The 19,027-nt window shown below is 41.7% G+C and overlaps 1 protein-coding gene across 1 annotated transcript in view; it reads left to right on the top strand.

The window, feature by feature from the left end:
- The first annotated feature begins 275 nt into the window (after positions 1–275).
- The window catches only part of dntt (deoxynucleotidyltransferase, terminal), a 120,416-nt gene continuing 101,664 nt past the window's right edge, over positions 276–19,027 (top strand). The window contains exons 1-3 of the mRNA XM_033613582.2: positions 276–519; positions 11,906–12,080; positions 16,464–16,574. Coding sequence (XP_033469473.1) covers positions 326–519; positions 11,906–12,080; positions 16,464–16,574 — 480 coding nt within the window. The 5' untranslated portion in view covers positions 276–325. The remainder of the gene's footprint in view (positions 520–11,905; positions 12,081–16,463; positions 16,575–19,027) is intronic.

Raw genomic sequence — 19,027 nt, forward strand, 5'->3', positions numbered from 1 at the left:
CTTCCTTTCACCCATCCTCAATCATACAATCTTGGCAGGTGTTTTTTGGTAAACACCAAATCCTCAACACCTGTTGCCAGAGGCTTTTCCTGTCTGCCAACTCTCACCAACCCTGCTCTAACTGACACTCTGTCACACTGTTGGGCCAAAAAAAAAAAAAGAAAAAAGACAGCTACATCTGTGTAATAAACAACTGTGGCATCACCAAAGTGGGTGTTTTTTCCTGGATGGCAGTTAAGTGCCATACAACAACAACAAAAACAGCTCAAAAAAGCAGGAATTCCTAGAGGTGCAGAAATACTTTGGATAGCTCACCTCAGAGGAGATGTTCCATGCTCCTAATGTGCCTCGTGTGAGGAAAAGGTTGAGACCAGCGGAAGCCGTTGTTCCCAGGCGTGAAGGGGTGAAGTTTGAGGATGTCAGACTGTACCTGGTGGAGAGGAAAATGGGCCGCAGCAGGAGAAACTTTCTGACCCAGCTGGCCAGGTCAAAGGGCTTTATAGTGGAAGACGTCCTCAGGTTGGAAAAAGCTTGCCATTTTGTTGTTCACTGACTGAGCAGGGCTCTGTGCCTAAAAGCTTTTCTGAGTGAAGCTCAACAGAACAAGCAAATGTAGAGAGAAGAGCAGGAGTATTTTCTGGGTTTGTGTTCTTTGTTAAGGTGCCAGCCACAATAGTTTTACCTTGTAGTTGGCCTTCAAGGCTTTTAATGTAACTCCATTAAACTGAAGTTCACAATAATAACTGATTGAGCGTGTTGTACAGTCTCATTCATTTGAAATGTTATCAGTCAATTAAGTGGGAGTTATTAGTGGTTATCAGCATCATACATATGGGTTTGTATGGTCCTGATACTCTGATGAGTATGTTCAAAATGCCGTTATCAGCACACTGAATGCCTGATGGCATTGGGAGCCGTTTTGTTAGATTTCACTTTCATTTTTGTTAGATGTAGACACAAAGACTAAGTAAATATGTTACATGATGTGTATGATGTGACATAAGTCATATATATCACGTGACATACAAACCCATTTTCATTCCCAGTTGTTAAATACCAATGCTTTGTCATATATTTCACCTGTCATAGCAAAGGGCACAACACGAGTGACACTTGTCTATTCATTAATTATGTAAAGTTACGTTAAAACAGCCATGACTTTTGGTTTCACACAAGACATAAGTAAGTTACGTAATATCATTGGAAAGAACATTGATTAGGACATGAATTGCGGTCTCCTGGGTGAAAGTCTTGTTTTGTTTGACCCATCCAACTTCCCTTCTCTTCCAAACTGTGCAGACTACCTTGCTCTTTGTACTACCTCAGTTGCTGTCAGCGTCAAGTACTGATGTGGAACATTTACATTTGAGTTAGCTAAAAGCCCAGTGTGTCTTATAAAGACGCTAAAGGGTTCCTTTGGGACGTGATAAAGTGTCAATATTTGACGACCTGGGGATGAGAGTGGGTTGGTCATACATCATGTACTTAAAATAACTCTACATTGACTATTGTTTTTACATAGGACACAAATTCTGTCCTCTAGGTGACAGTCCAATGTTTGAACCATCCACCAACCCAATTAAACTCCCTGTGCGGACTTTCTTGCTCTTTCTTTTTAACTTTAGGTAAGCTGACTCCCTCTGTTGCTGCATAACAATAAACACAGCCATTCAATACAATGATAATGGCATTCTGAACACAACTAGTTGGTGGAGCAGGACACTTCTAATCCATATCTGTGACACTGATAACCACTGACGGCCATTCAATCAGGTGATAACGTTCAAGCCGGGTGACTGTCTAACAGTCGGGACAATAAATATAAAATGAAGACTTATTTTCATGCTTAATGTGTAACTGTATTTTTCAACCTGGACCCTTTTTGTATCTGTGACGAGTGGAGACAACAATATTTAAAACTGGTCCAGTACTGAGCGAGGCAGCTGCAGTTGGCAGCAGCAAAACAGGCTGCAATCTAATCACTTGGGGCATGTTTGCACTGTAAATGTCTGTCCACTAAAAGTGCTTGATTCTTGTCACTGACAGGCTCAAATCAAGGATCTCCACAGAGACAGACCTTTTTTACAAAGTGCAAGAATTAACCAGACACAGCCCTGAAAGAAACAGTGAAAAAAAAAACCAGAAGCTGCCCTTTAAATAAATATCCATTTAAAGTCTGTAAAAACAGTTAAAATAACCTAAATAATGAAATGATTGTCTGTGCAAGACATCATTTCCTGTGCTGAATTTTGACTTTGTATACCAACAACCCAGGTGTTTAAGATAAAGACAGATCAGACTGTTCCACTGCAAAAAGGCTCAGGACATTATTGAGCAGGTCTCCAGTGAGATAGTCAGTGTTACTTTGTGCCATTTTCTTGAAAACACAAGGCTTTTTAAAGGAAGTTCAGGTCCAATTAGCTAATTAGAGAGCTTCCATTGTCTCATGAATACTTCATTAGTAAGGGTTAGGGCATCCATCCTGTCTCTGCTACACCTTGGTGGATTTTCCCCCTGAGCCATAACTCACAGCTCCTACATAAATACATTTAGGAAGGGGAAGAAAGTGGCTAACCCAGCTACATCTTGTAGAAAACTAAAAACATTGGAAGAAAGGTAAGAGAGCACACACAAACTTTTTTAATGAGTTTGGCAAAAGTTTTTTGTGAAGTCGCACTTAAGGAGAGATGTTTTGTGAGCTTGTTCCTCGCGATGATGAATCATCTATTGTGCGGTAATTATGGAAGCAGCATGCTGTCTTCATTTTTTTTGTCTCTGATTGAAAGTATCTTTTAAATCCCAAACTGTGAACACAGCAGAAGTACTCTGCTTGACATCCGCTACGCTTCAGAGTCAGGTTCCTTTGAGGCTAGTGATACTGTTGATGCAGCCTCTCCATTTTTAAAAGTCCACTTTGTTTTAAGGCCTGGGCAGCTAAAGACTCAGACTCTGAGCTCCTCTGGTGAGCAGGTGGGTGTGTGTTTCTCTGCCTTTGTTGCTGCAAGAATCAATTTGACTTTTAGAAAATCACAGTAAGGCCCTTTTCTCCAAATTTATGTTCCCTCAAGGTTAAAAAAATGGTTGAAGTTAGCATGTGATTTAGGTAAAGAGTCCTCACGGGTATAGTATAACCAACGTGTGTGTGTGAGTGTTTAAATGCGTGTCAAAGTGTGCCTGCCAGCCGTGCGCCAGCTTGGCCATGGCAGCATTCCCAGAAACACAGCTTGAGCGCTCCTACGGTTACACTTGGCTTGATACAATTGTTTGAAACCAACGACAGGAAGTAGAGCGTGCCTGCCTCAAACTGACATTAATTCAGCAAGCCGACAAAACTGATATCAGCTGCAGTTTGATAGCAACACCTCCTGTATCTAGTTTTACACAAGTTATAGGCACACTGCCTTGAGCATATGGTCAGATACACTGTGTGCACACCTCTGTGCATAAAGGAATATGCTGGCACACACACACACACACACACACACACACACACACATGCACGCACGCACGCACACACACACACACACACACACACACACACACCAGTCTCCCCTTGGCCTAATTTCAAGTCTGATGCACATAAACATGGATCCAAATATCGACATGTTTGTCCTGGCTGATTGATGAGCTGCAATGAATGCTCTTTCACGAATGACCGCGGTGAAGTCAGTTTTAAGTTGGATATTCAACAGGCGTCTTCAGTTCCAGTTGCCAGTAGAAGCAGGGTTAGCTCACCTCACAGCCCTCACACCTAACTGCTGGGGGTTGACCATCAATAAAATACTGTTGAAATGACACAGTACTCATGTTTTTCTAAATGCCTTCATGATGACTAGTCCATATTTTTGAGAAATGATTATTAAATAATGATGATAAATCTGTGTCAGTTGCGGAATAATTTTGATTAAATTTATTTACGTAAATATCTTATTAGAAAATCCCTTACTAACAGTTTTTTCAAAAGCTTTCATGTGATGTCATCTAGTGACTCCAAATCAATACCAAAATTAGTTTCTATGTTGGACACATGGCGGTAAAGAGGTGTGTCCTGTATGTCTGAGCTACTGTATGTGGCATTCACACTGCAAGCCCTAGTGCTCATTCTGATTTATTGCTCTCATCTGAGGTTTTTGTTTGGCTGTTCACATTCACATTTTTAAAGATGAGCAGAAGCTATTTAGGTTGAGGGTGGCTTTTTGGCATGGCTTTCTGCGGAGCAATCGGAACCAGGAGTGGTGGGATTGTGACACGAATGGCTTCACTGATTGCATCCAAAACTTCAAGATGTCAAAGGTTACTTTTAACTGCATCAGTCAGCACATCTTCATCAGGCCCTCGCTGCAAAACCAATCCCCCTGAGAAAGCTTGTACATCTACAGTGTGCATTCACAGAGCGACTCGGCCAGTTAGAACTGTGACAAATATCTATCTAGAGTGTAAACTGTGCGTAAAATGACAATAATTCTTTAGACTGAGGTCACGTTGCAAGACATGAGTATCTGATATTGTGGTTCTAAATGCCACTGTTCTTTGAGCATTACTCAATTATGCAGTTACATTAGGTTACCACTGTAGCTCGTGATCTAGTCAGCTCGACATGCTAATGCTATGCTTACATTAAAGCAGTGGTTCCTAACTGGTCCAGAATCGGGGTCCAGATTTCTCTGTAGTCATTAATTCAAGGTCCACACTGTTTAATACATTCAGGGTCATACTTTCATTTGGCCATGTTGTTGAGTTGGTTTGCTGTCTCTTAGTGCTTCTTTAAAGTCAAGGATGCTTCCTTGGTAGGATAGACTCCCTCCTAGCATACAGTGAACACACATTAGAACAAGCTAGTGAGCGCCCCCTGGTGTGCGTCATTGAAGAGGCCCTGCCTTTAACTCCAGCAAATTGTGCGCAAAGAGTTGTGGGTTCATTATGCCCACTTTGTATCCTTGGAAATTCCTTGAAGGAGGAACTCTGTTCTCGGTAGAATTCCAAGTCTCCTTGACATTGGAACTGTCCTTGGGCGGGATTCGATGACATATCTTCCTTGAAATTCAGCCGTTCAAGGTTCTATCCTGGACTTTGAGAAGCGACATCTGTCAAGTAGCTGTCTGTTAGTCACTCTCTCTACAGCAAGAAACGGCACTTCAAAGTAAAAGCTCTGTGCGGAAAAGTCACCGTACTTCAAAATAAAGATTTCTTTTACAAACTTGACATATTCGCGATCCACTTGCGGTCCATTCAGAATAGACCACGGTCCACTTTTGGACTGTGACCACCAGCTGGGAACCACTGCATTAAAGTATTGCTCTTGCTCCAGCCTCATACACACCATTTCAACATATGGAGAAATCCAAAGCTTTGCAGGCCTGCCTTGCCAATTTAAGTTCTGATTGGACAGTTGGTATCTAGGGCTTTTCACTTGGCCACTTCCTCATGTAGTTTATCTATAATGAGACATCTTGGTAGTTTGGGCATGAAAGCAGCTCTTTTTGAATGAGTTGAATGGTAATTAAATGTAATTTAATTCAGATATTTATTCATTATGATTAATTTACTACTTACAGGGATTGGGTATATCTCAGTGAAGATGTCTCATGGGAGCAGCTGGAAAAGGCAAACAGATGAAACCTCTCCATGGTGTAAAAATCAGTTATGGACACACTGTGTTTTTGATCTGCCTGTTGGATTTCACTGGAAGGAATAGGAGGGTAGCCGCTGACATGCGACGACTCAAGAGGGTTCTCCCTATCAAAGCCCATTGACTTTAGCCTGTCCTTGTGTCTGGGCTCAGAGTCCCACTGATTCTGGAAAGTACAATCTGGTGCTGGGCTTGCATTCTCGCTCATTTGCATGTCAATCTGCCGTTTTACATTCTGTGCGGCTACGCATGAGATAAGGATCCCAATTCAGGGGATGGATTATATCTAGGTAAACATGGCACGGGGAGAGGGTTTTTCTTTCTATGATCTTAATCTTGTTCCAACATAGGAACCCAACCCTGTGTGATTTTAGAGGGAAATTGGCCTCAAGAGCCAAATCTCTATTACTATGGTTAGACAACTGTTCACGCCAGGTGAATTTAAGCTTTTGGAGATAATAGCTGTGTCCCTGAGATACCTCAGATGTGTTTGTTTGAGAGGCTCTTTGTTCATGTCTCTGTGCTGGGAAGGACTTTTATTGAAAACGTGGACCATCGGTGGCCGGACTGGTATGCTGAGATAGGGGATTAGTTTCGTCAGTGATTTGGCCAATTAGGCCTCAGCCTGAGCTCTGCTGGGATATCCCTTAAAGAGTCTTTCCACTGATTTACCCACGCCAGGAGAGAGGAAGAGGAGGAGCGTGCCCAGGGTAATTATGCACGGCTGGGCGCCCTGATTGGGTATGGTAGTTAGACTCCGTGGCAGGAAGCAGAGGGGAGGAAGCTGTGATGAAAAGTCTGTTGAGGAAGTCTCGGCGGAGCTGTAGGAGGCACCGGTTGAACGAGTTCAGCTATCAAACAGTGGAGGGAGGCATTGAGGGTCTGTGCTGATTGTTGTTCACCCAGTGTTGATCCCAAAACAGCACGAGTAAGACCATGATGCTGAGATCTGAGCTGCATTTCAAAAGCCTCACTTGAACCTCTGCACTCTCTAAAGGCTGAGGAGACTGAGACAGGAAAGTTCTTTCTGTTAAGTCAAGCAGTGAAGGAAATCTTTCAATCAAACAATTCAAAGTATCCTGGGAATCCTAATCCATAAACATGGTAAAAAGGCTTTCGCCATCTAATTTTTTGCATTAAGAGAAACTGAAACACTTAAAGGCCCCCTAACTATTCTACACTATTTTTTTATTTTTTTTTTTTATTACCAGTTTGATTACTGGGTCCGTTTGTTTTGGAGAGAAGGAGACCTCTGCAAATAATTTGACTCCCTATAAAAACCTCTAGCGATAAACACTGAAGGAATTGTAACCTTAAAACAAGCTAAGCACCTAAAAATATGCTAAGCTAACAATAGCTACAGCTCAGTTAGTAGCTCCTCCTGATGTCTGACCACCGGAGAGCTTCGGAAAAACACTGATTTGTAATGTGACACAGCTTTATTCAGTGTTTTTACCTGTTTTAACTATCAGGGGCCTCATTTATAAAGCTTCCTTACGCACAAAACAGGGCTTGAAAGTGGCGTACGCCACTTCCCACGCAAAGGTTGTGATTTATAAAAATAAACTTGGCGGGAGAATGTGCGCACCTGTAAGCAAACTCTGAGTCGTGTGCGCACACTTTGGAGGAAGTGGCGATGCAGACGGCGAGGTGGAGAAGTGGAGTCAGATTTTTATTGATGTCTCACACAAATTTAATGTCACGATATATCCACCTTAGATCCATGTTATCATTGAAATTAAATCCAGCAGCCTTATTTTGCGCTTGGAGTGAGTGATAATTGTATCATAAAAATGTTGTAAAATCCAACTCAAATCCTGAATTGAAATTCTTTCTAAATACGTATTTAATCCGCACTGCCCCTAACGTCTCATTGTCCACTCTGTGAGCGCAGGAGGGGGAGAGGATGGCGGGACTGCATGGAATATATTTATTTATTTAGCTAAATATTTCCAGTGCATTTATCATGTCTCGAAATACAGCCATTAAGCACAACCGTTACACTCATTTCATCAGCCCTACTTAGACATGTGCTGTTCATGACAAAACCGGCATGAAGAAACGTGTTCGCCTATTACACTGTGTTCGCCTATTACACTTTCATCTTTGAATTGTATTTCAAATTACACGCTGTATTTTGGGACAGGGATGCCACTGGTTCATGCTGTAATTCAGGCCGGGTGTCTGATCAGACTAATTGCCATAAACATAAATACTGCAGTGACCCTCGTGCGTAATTGCGCAAGATGGCACTGGCACATACTCCTTTTTGCCTCCACCTTTAAAAATTGTGATTCTTTATGTCGCACATCAATGTCAAACATCCTCAAATTTAAAAGCAACACATTAACTACATGTTGATAAAGGAGTAGAAATATTTGGTCTACCTTTAGATCAGACCACTTTTTTTTTCTCTGTCACTGTCCGTGCAGTCCCACAGACACAGCTGACAGCATCAGTAGCGTTGATGTGTTGCCACTTCTTTGCTTTCTTTTATTAGTGATCCCGCTGCTGTGGCCACCAAATAAAATCTTTCTTCAGTCCTCCACCTCCCATTAAAGGGTCTCTAGCTCAGTCTCGAGAAATTCCGTTTTTTGGTTCGTTTCTCACCCGTCGCCGTGACTCACAACGAGAGAACACTCGCATGCCGGCTTATTTATATGCAGATCGCATTCATGAGGTGATTTGCATGACCATTTATGGTTGAACTAGGGCGTGTAGAGGGCAGAATATGAGGCGGATCTGGGTGGGCACAACTCCAGGAGGTCTGTGATTTATAAAGAGAACATTGTGTGCAAGTGTGCGTGCGCACGGTTTTATAAATCAGATTATTTTTTGGTGCATGCCATTTTCATCTTTTGGGCGCACGTCAACTTTTAGTATGAATCCTAAGCACTCGTTTATAAATGAGGCCCCAGGTCTCTGTGGTAGCTAATGCTGAACAATTAGCTTCAGAGGTTTGGATCGCAACCTATCAACACCCCAACCACTGATGAATCAGATCCCAAGAAAAAAGTATCCCGACATGCACAAAAGTTCTGAGTGACATCTAAAAAGAGTTGGTCCAACGTATACTCATTAGGGATAGACCGATATGGATTTTTTTAGGGCCGATGCCGATACCGATTTTTTTCCATCACCCTTAGCCGATGACCGATTATGGACTGCCAATTTTCTTGAGCCGATATTTGGGGCCCATACTGCTTTTGCTCCCTCAATTTACATAAAAAAAATGACACAATGATAACAAATATTACAGGTCTCAAGTTTAAAATAAGAAACATTTATTGAACAGTAAAAAATACTAAAACAAGATGGGAAGTTGAGGTAGAACAGGTAGAATGTTATTATTATTATTATTATTATTATGATACATTCAAATAAAAAAGTTCAGTTCAGTGCTCTTAAATCTTCCAGTAATGTCTTTATAAAATAAACAAATATTTAAGCTGAAGCATAAATAAAACAACAACTACTGTACACAGTAGGATTCGCTGCATGTGCGCTGCAGGGTCTTCCGGCAACACAGAGCTGCCTGTGGATGCCTGTCTGTAAATCATGCCAGGGAAAAATAAATCTGCGAACCCACACGCGTATCGGCCGATGCCGATACAAGTAAAAAACTCAAATATCGGCCCGATATATCGGCCGGCCGATGTATTGAGGATAGTGGGCTGAAGCAGTGCTCTGCTTCAGCCCACTGCTCTATTTCCAGCGCGGCCAGCGCTCATGGTGGCGCTGCGGGAAAAGCCTTTTATGTAGGCCCTACGTCTCGTCTCGTAGGATCAACTCCGGTTGTTTCAAGTTTTTAATAAGACGACTTTGATAAGAAACTCACCTGTGAAATTCAAGTTGTTGTTGCCTCAAAGTTTTTCCTCTTCTTCCTCTGTTACTAGCAGTTGGCAACCGTTGGCAACTGGTGTAGGTACAGCCACCTAGCGGGCTGGGGTGGGAAATACATGTTGACGGTGCCGCTGCGCGCCGCTGCCAGTGTGTGTTGGGGGGCGGCCCTTGACGGCCACAGCGCCGCGCCGGCGGCGGTGTGTGTTGCACTTTAGTGGTTAGGTTTAGGAAAAAAAAAAAAGTGTGTCTGTCAGAGAAGCGCACTGTGTGAGGCTGTGACAGTAGCACTAACACACAATGCTGCTGTCCATGGTTCTCACTTCTGAGCAGCCTGTGAGGAAGAAAATATGCATGTCTGTTAAGATTATTCCAAATCCATTCATTATTCAATGTTATGTTGTTGAAGTTTGAAGGTTATAGTTACCGTTTTTAATAAAGTGTTTGAGTTGAAGTTGAAGTATCATCTGCTGTGTGCGTGTGTGTGTAAGGGGGATGATAATAGGGCTATAATAATTAAGCAAGAAGAATATGCGAATTATAAAAATAAAGAATGCTGAATTCCGTTCTGATGAAAAAAATAATAATACTAAAACAAGATATTCTGCTGTGAAGTGTGAGCGAAGTTCAGGCAGTCAGTCAGTGTTCAGGTGCAGGAAAAGTGTTGAGAGTGGCTGCGGCTCATTAAATGCAGCGGCGCAGCGCTACATGATGCGCAATGGTTGCTCTCCCCCACGCTGACGTTGAAGCCTGTCTGTCTGGTAATATTATTTTGGGTCATGAATGATTGGTTGACTTTAAGTGATTAAAGATACTGTATTTGAGCCAGGGAAGCCAGACTGCTGAGGCGCACAGGTGGAGCATCATTTTTTTCTCCTTCCATTTAAAAAAAAAACACAAACTCGGGTTCAATCGGGCTCAGACCCAGTGATGTATGTGATGATGTCGGGCCGGGCTGGTTTCGGGCTTCAAGTCCCTCGGGTCATTTCGGTTTCGGGTTGAATTTTTGGGCCTGTTGAGAACTCTAGTGCACACCACAAGATTTCTCCACCGAGCCCTCGCCGACAGAGCACCATACTTGGAGACAACACATTGTCAAGGCATGGATATTCTTCCCAACGCACTCCCCATGATCCTGTGAATGCCGCCATTGTTGTTGTTGCTTGCCAGCTTGTCAGTGTTGCCAGATCTTGGGAGAGAAACAAGCAACCAGGGCTATGGAAACAAGCCCAAAAGAAGCAACTATCATGTGTTTAAATAACTTATTAGATGGATATATATAGAGAAAGGTGATGTTTAGAGAGCAAGCCCAAATAAGCAACTCCACTTTAGAAACAAACCCAAAGTTGCGGCTAATAAGTGGACCTGGCAAGTGGCAACCCTGCGGCTTGTCCTCCTCACATTTCTTCCGTCCTCCTGCATGCTGACATGGGACATATACCGCCTCTCATTGGCTGATGCTCTTTGTCAGTCGTGTCACACTTCTCCAGTTTTCTAGCATGCCAGATATCCAGTCCCAGTGGCAGACGAGGGGGCGACTTGCTCGTCAGCTTGTTCACACATGAGGACTCGTCGTGGCAGACTATCTGCCGACTCACCTCCGACCCAAGGTGGCTCTCAAGATCCTCTGCAACGTCAAAATCGCGGTGAAAATTGTGTAATGTGAACTAGGCTTTAAGTTACTGTGGTTAGTTACAGGAAAAGAAACATGGTGACAGTGTACATTAAAGTGACTCAAAGTTCACTCGAAGTTCACATGGCTCTGTGTGCTGGTCTTCTGGGGGAAGTCCTGAAAGATAGTCCTTTGTTTTATGACCCATTCACCACCCCACTACTGAGCCTCTTAACAAGGACCACTTCCTTCTTTACTCCTGTCAGTGCATTAGTCATGTCATCACACCCTACTAAAATATGTGGGTTATACACAAATGACTGGCTCATGATTATGTAGGGTATGTACAAAATTTTGGTGCATTACTTTTCAAAGGAGAACGTATGAACAGTGCTTGAGACCAGGCCGATAGATCAGTGGAATCATTTTATATTTCCAGGCTTTTCATTTCCAATTTTGCACTTGTGGGAAACACTGCCTGATGAAGGCAGTTCATTAAATTAGTAATTAATGTTAATAAATCAGACATAAATGTGTTTTTATCAATGGTAACTGTCCCTTGTTTATCAAGCATATTTCATGTTATACAGAAGTGTTATGTTGCACTCAATATTTTAAATTTTAGATTTTTGTGTTTTTAAACTGAAAGTGCCTGCATGCAAGAATTTCACTGTATCGATTCCTGTGCTTCCCGTACAGATGCTCGAAGCTTGAACAGAAACTTGATCCCGACGGTTTTAGACCAAATAATTCTCACTACCATCCTTGCTAACCATAAAGTGAACAATAAACCTTCTGACAGATTTTTTCCTCTGTCTCTACAGCGATGAGGTCACTCATGTGGTGTCAGAGGAGAGCCAGGCTTCATCCCTGTGGAAGTGGCTGAAGGAGTGTGCCCTGAAGAATCTACCCAGCGTGCATGTGTTAGACATCAGTTGGTTCACTGAGAGCATGAGAGAGGGGAGACCTGTTGCTGTGGAGACCAGACACCTCGTTCAGGTTTGTGTGTGACATAAAGCAGACAGACATGTCTAGATAGATATAGGGTAAGCACTAGATGGCACTAGGAACCAAATGGGAAGCTTTTTATTCAGTATGTTACCACAAAAGAAATGAAACATTCGTGCAGTATTTTAGGAAACACGATAATGGAACACTATCCATGCAGGAAATGAATACTGTGAAGGTGTTTCCTCTACATCTAGGTATGTAGTGAGATTCTTCCTCTACCAGCAAATCTATAATGTCAACCACCCTGACAGGGAGCTCTTAAAAAGAGGACACATCTAACTTCCCTCTGTCTCTGCTCATATTACCACACTTCACCTCGCTGATAGCGACAGAACCATCCCCCATATTGCGTGGGAGATTCAAATAAACCCATCAGCTGGACGTCAGGACTCAGAGCGGCCTGCTAACTGAAACACACACACACATATACACATATTTTTCCCCTTGTGGATGGCACCATGAGGGCTTGGCAGCATATGGATCCAAAATAAAGAAATATGTTGTCTCCTGCTTCTCCCACAGTGGAGTATGGGGTGCCGTTTATAAAGTGTCTCACGCTGAAAATAACATCAACATTTTGCCATATTTAGCTTCAAACAATGTTTAAAAAAGTGTTGTTAATTTTTAATGTCACCTTTTACCACATTTACAGCAATATTTGTTGACTTAGAAATATATTAAATAGTTAAATCTAAATATTATATGTGGCACCTAAATGTTAAATGTTAAATCTAAATATTAAATCTAAATCTAAATGTTAAATCTAAATGCTAAATATAAATATAAATCTAAATGCTAAATATAAATATAAATCTAAATGCTAAATCTAAATCTAAATGTTAAATGTTGAATCTAAATGTTCTGGGTGAAACTAAATATTTAGCTAATATGCAAATTCACACTGCTGGTCACCGGAAGTACCAAAATAAAAGCTTGAGATGGTCAGACTGTGTTTATAGAATCAAATAACGAATTAAAAACAACTTATCGGGGGAAATGGACACTTGAACATACATTAGCGTGATAATAACTACCTAATATAACAAGAAACATGTTTGGAGAAATTTAATTGACATGTACTTTGAGTTGTTAGTGTCCCTTCGGAGGGACTAACAACCTAAGCTAAGCTAACAACCGTTAGCTGTTAGCCCTGTTAGCGGTGTATGTAATGACTCATTAACTCTAAACGGTCCGTGAAAAAAATATTTTTTTCCAGCGGATGTCTTAGTTACAACATGATTGAGCTAGCAAAGCAGTTTTGTGTTGCGGTGTGGTATTTATTCAGTTTTGGGAAATCACGATGTCTAGAAAGCATCAGTGGCCGCAGCAGCAGCAAAGCTAATATCAGGACGTCATCTGTTAAAAGCCTCCCGTTGTGGGATATGACATGAAACTACTCCACTTAGCTCAATCATGTTGTAACTAAGACATCCGCTGGAAAAAATATTTTTTTCACGGACTGTTTAGAGTTAATGAGTCATTACAGACACCGCTAACGGGGCTAACAGCTAACGGTTAGCCCCACTAATCTACGATAACCATGTTATTAATTTCAGAACGTGATAGTAATGTTTGTTAATCATTGTGTTTGTAGACTTTACAAACACCAGATTAGTCTAAACGGTGATATAGTGACGTGAAAAATGTGAGATATTCATATATATATGTAGCTAAATTCTGCTGGTTTTCTCCCCGTAAGTATTTGTAAACAACAAGGTGATTCCCTCCGAAGGGACACTAATAACTCAAAGTACACATCAAATAAAATTTCTCCAAGCATATTTCTTGTTATTTTAGGTAGTTATTATCATGCTAATGTATGTTCAAGTGTCCATTTCCCCCGATAAGTTGTTTTTAATTCGTTATTTGATTCTATAAACACAGTCTGACCATCTCAAGCTTTTATTTTGGTACTTTCGGTGACCGGCAGTGTGAATTTGCATATTAGCTAAATATTTAGTTTCACCCAGAACATTTAGATTTAACATTTAACATTTAGATTTAGATTTAGCATTTAGATTTAACATTTAGATTTAGATTTAATATTTAGATTTAACATTTATATTTATATTTAGCATTTAGATTTAACATTTATATTTATATTTAGCATTTAGATTTAACATTTAGATTTAGATTTAATATTTAGATTTAACATTTAATATATTTCTAAGTTAACAAATATTGCTGTAAATGTGGTAAAAGGTGACGTTAATAAATTCACAACACTTTCTTAAACATTGTTTGAAGCTAAATGTGGCAAAATGTTGATGTTATTTTCAGCGTGAGACACTTTACAAACGGCACCCCAGAGTGGAGAGGGAAAAACACTCCTGAAGTCACGTTCGCCAAGCTTCATCTATGCTTTCCGCTAACTGCCTGCGACGGCATTAATGGTCATGATGATATTTGCCGTGTGCATGCCATCATGTGAAATACCCCCCCCAAAACGCTTTTGTCTCATTCTAGCATTGTTTCCACATGGCCACGAAAACGCAGCACATCAGCGTCGTGCTTCTAGCCGGCTGCATCATTAAGTGACAGGGCTAATGATGCCATGCTGACATTTATTGACCCATCTCCCCAGGTAACCACGAGCCCACTTCTCCTCTTGTTTTGTGATGCAGTTCCTCTCTGAAGTCAACGAGGTAACGCGCGGTAGCATTTATGTGCGCAGCGCTTCCAGTAGATTGTTTTTATGAGTCATAAATCCATTTAAGGAGCTACCATGTAGAGATAAAATATTCCCCAAACAGGCCACTTCTTAGGCACATTTGCCTGTGGCTCTTCTTGATAGTCTGGAAATGCAATGTGTTTTACTATCATAAATATTCTACACCAAGTCAGGGAGGAATTTTAAGTATTAAACCCATTGAAATGTAATATTTCCCATTACTTCCCGGCTTGCAGAGAGGCTGTTTAGCCTGTTTAAGTGGAGAGGTGGTAAGATGTGAGAGCATGCTGCTTGAAAGGAACAAAAATGGAAATGATTGCCAGGGATTTTCGAGTTTGCATCTGGCTTGTGAACATGTGTCTGCCTTCAGTCTTCTGTTAGGAGACAGGTGGGCTGGGCATCTGAGGAGGATGTTTGTGGGTTAGTGTGTAGGTGCACCTCCCGTAGGAGGTGGAACCTTGGTAACCTTTGCCCTGCTTAGCAGCCCGAGAGGATTTCATTAACCCACCTGAGTGCACTTCTTTGCCTGCGTGACTGGCATTAACATGGAGGCATATACGGTTTGGAGGAGGGGCGCAGGAAGTGGGCGAGGTCTGCTTACTGTACATTTTCATCTCAGCAGACTGAAATGAAGCTTCAGCGTGTAGACAGCAGACATTAGTTACATATAAACCAGATAGCAAAGGTGGAGAGGGGAAGGCCGGGCGGGGATACGCTGCCTCTGAGATCAGTCTGAGAGCTTTAACTTCCACAGAGTTATAGGCCTGTATAATAACCGAGCCCAGATGGGGATAACCAGCCTCTGCATGCTGATGCACAGACGTTTGTCTCCATGGACCCACAATCCCATATTGGATTAAACAAACTGCAGCTGAGGTGGAAAAGTGATGGAGAGCCCCCTGTTGTATTTAGAAGGAGCACAGTTAGGGAGTTTCTAAGACAGTTTTACTTTTGATTGGCAGAAAAATTGTGCCGTGAAATGTATTCAAAGTTATTCTATTTTTTTTTTTTTTTGAGAACAGGAAAGGCTCCTGGCAGAGAATAAATGATGAACATTTTTTGAATCCCTTACTGATTGATTCAGCCCAGCAGTGTGAGAGGTACTAGCTCTTTTCATTATCTTTTTGCGACACCCTGTTCCTTCTGCAGCATCGGCCCCCAGTCAACACTGCGTGGTGACAATCTCTCCATCTTCCTCTTTCTCCTCTTCCTCCCCACTCTGTATCACTCTCCCACCCAATCCATGGGTAATTTTATGGACATAATGTTCCCTTTTGTGATGTCTAATTGTCTGCAAGAATATTAATATTACATTGGTAATCCTTTTGACACATATATTACAAATGGGGAACCATTTCTTCATAGAATGAAAAGGCAATTTACAGGAGGCAAATTGGATGATGGCAAGCAGATTTGTAATGCCACGGGTTAGGTAGCGTAATGGATTTGGATGCCACCAGACTGTGAGATGAGTGTCATTAGCCTGTTGCCCTGGAGACACACAGTCATAAAAATAACTTCTCTAAGGCAAACGGCTACATTTTTATGTAATTCAATTTGAACTCTTGGCTCTGTGCTAGGCAGGAATAGCCTTACACACATTTACACATTTAGCCTGTCAACAATTTGGAAGATCTCAGAAATGTGTGACTGTAAAAGTTAGTGTGGGTTCATCAGTCTGCGGTTATTTTTGTACACAGGACACCTTGCTCACATTGCCAGAAGGTTCTACACCCACTCCTGTGGCCACCGTTTCACAATACGCCTGCCAGAGACGGACAACCACAGAAAACAATAACAAGATATTCACAGTAAGAAACTATTATCTAACCTCTCTCTGGACACAACTGCACTTTTACATGTTCGCCCACCGGAGGCTGTCGCTCTGACTTTCCCAATGTAAAAAGCCTCCTAATCTGTTCTGCTCTAATTGGATGGCTGGCTTGCTTCACTCACCAGCACTCTGACTCTCCCCAAAATACATTAACCTGCAAATGAGCAGCATCTGCAGCTGTGGCGTGTTGGAGGTGCAACAGCTGACATGCCCACGATCCCTGGCACGGGGAAAGGCACGGACACGCCCTGAGGCGCAGCGCGTTACACCAAGATGGGCGATGGACGTGACACTCCTGACAAGCAATGATAGATCTGTCCCTTTGCCATCTGGTGGGCAGTGTGGCAGGGAGGGGTGGGGTGGGCCTCAGAACCTCAGGTTCTCATTTAGAATGAGGAAGTGGTTGATCGGCTGATTAGCTCAGGTGTTGATGAGTGTGAAAAAAAAGGAAAGGATGTTGCCTTGAGTTAATGACATTGTAGCTGCAGCTGCAGCAAGGCAGTGTCTACATTTGGCTTGGTTGGTATCTGTTTAACGTGTGATATTTGTGTAAAAACAAATGAACAAAGAACACATAGAAGCTGAGCTGCTGATAATAACAAGTGATTGAGTCACCATGTTTGTGTAAAAATAAACCCATCATTCATCAAGTTACATGTGACAATCCACATGCTGTTTGTTTTCACTTCTGTTCTGTAACGTTATCCCCACCTCTTGCAGTCGCCATCTTTCTCAGCTCAGCTGCCTCTTCCTTGAGTAAAGACTGACCTCTGGTGGCACATGGTGTGCACTACAATACAACACCTCAATACAGCATCTCTGTATCAGTTTCATAGGAGAAGGGGAGTCTGTATTTTTGATGGAATTAAAAATCATTCCCTCAGGGGTTCTAAAAACCCTGGTATACCATAATACCTTAATACTGCCCAAGCCAAGTCTATATGTGACCAGTGGATTAGCAAACAATAAACCACTGTGTGAATAAGATTTGTGAGTCGTACTGAAAATAATCTACATAAATTACACAATATTTTTTGTAATCAATTAATCATTAAGGGCATTTATCATGCAATGATCTGTTTCCACCCTCATAAATGGGAGGCTGTGCTGCTTTCACTGAAAACTGGATATCTTGGAAAGTTATCCCATTGATATCCCATTGAAGTTGGAAAGATACAAGCAATTTAAAGACATCACTTTCAGCTGTGGGAAATTATGATGGACGTTTTTCACTGTTGTCTGACATTTTATCAACTAAAAAAATCAATCTAGAAAATAATCAATCACAAATTAATTGGCAGATTAATTTGTAATAGAAACAGTAATTACTTGCTAGTTTCATAGCACTGCTGTCACCTAAAGGGACACTCAGACCCTTGCTAAAAGAAGAAAAAGAGAATATACATACACATAAACATATAACACATTGACAGTGGTGTGCTCTTTACATTTCTTTCATTTCCCATTTTGATTTTGGCCCTGTTCCAGTGCCGTATGCAGCACAGAATATGAAAATGGAGGTCTAAGATGTACAATATCACCATGAAGTGACTGGCAAACCTGTGTGTGTGATTGTGTGGGAGTGTGGGGACCCACTGATGAGTTTCTAGACCTATTAAGCACAGCTTACCGAGGGCCTGTGAGGCATCTGTTATGACATAATGACTTTCTACCTCCCAGTGACGGTAAATGTACATAATAGATGCACACACGTGTTCCGCAGTTCCCCCACACGTGCTTGCATGCTATGTGTTGTCCACATAGACAGACACGTACAGACGCGCACACCCGCACATGTCTCACCTGGGGAGGGCTGCTGTTCAATTTCTTATCCTCTGTTTCTTTCCACAGCATTAACTCCATAATTAGCAGTCCCACTCAATTTCCCTATCCCCATGATTAACTCATTATCCCCACATAAAGCCACATCAAAGAAGACTTTCTGATTAGTGAGAAAGGTTGTTCTTGATGTGGTCTTGAGAAAGCCACAGGTAAAAACACTACGCCGAGGCAGATTAAATGCAATTACTTGAAATATTTAAGTCGGATAGAAAAAAAATGTGTTGCCTTAATCTTTGACTGTAAACCAAGTCTCTGTTTAGAAATAAGCAACAGCGAATTAATGAATCTGAGCCACTGTATTGCAGTGCTAATGAGGGGCAAGCTATTGATCCACAATGGTAAAGCAATCCTTAATCTGTCCTGGTGTCTGCTTGATTGAAAGGCACCATAACGATGTGAACATATATCTTATGAAAAAGTTTTTGAGGGGACTGGGATATGTGTCTGTCTTTATGTTTGTATTCATAGTGGCAAACTGTGGCTCTCTGAGGGGCAGGGACAAAAAATAATGAAAAAACCCCACAATATTTTCCAGCATGTAAGGCAGACTATATGGCAATGCATCATGTTTTCTCTATTTTAAGGCCA

This window comes from Epinephelus lanceolatus, chromosome 17 (assembly GCF_041903045.1).
Source record: "Epinephelus lanceolatus isolate andai-2023 chromosome 17, ASM4190304v1, whole genome shotgun sequence".
Classification (NCBI taxonomy): domain Eukaryota; kingdom Metazoa; phylum Chordata; class Actinopteri; order Perciformes; family Serranidae; genus Epinephelus; species Epinephelus lanceolatus.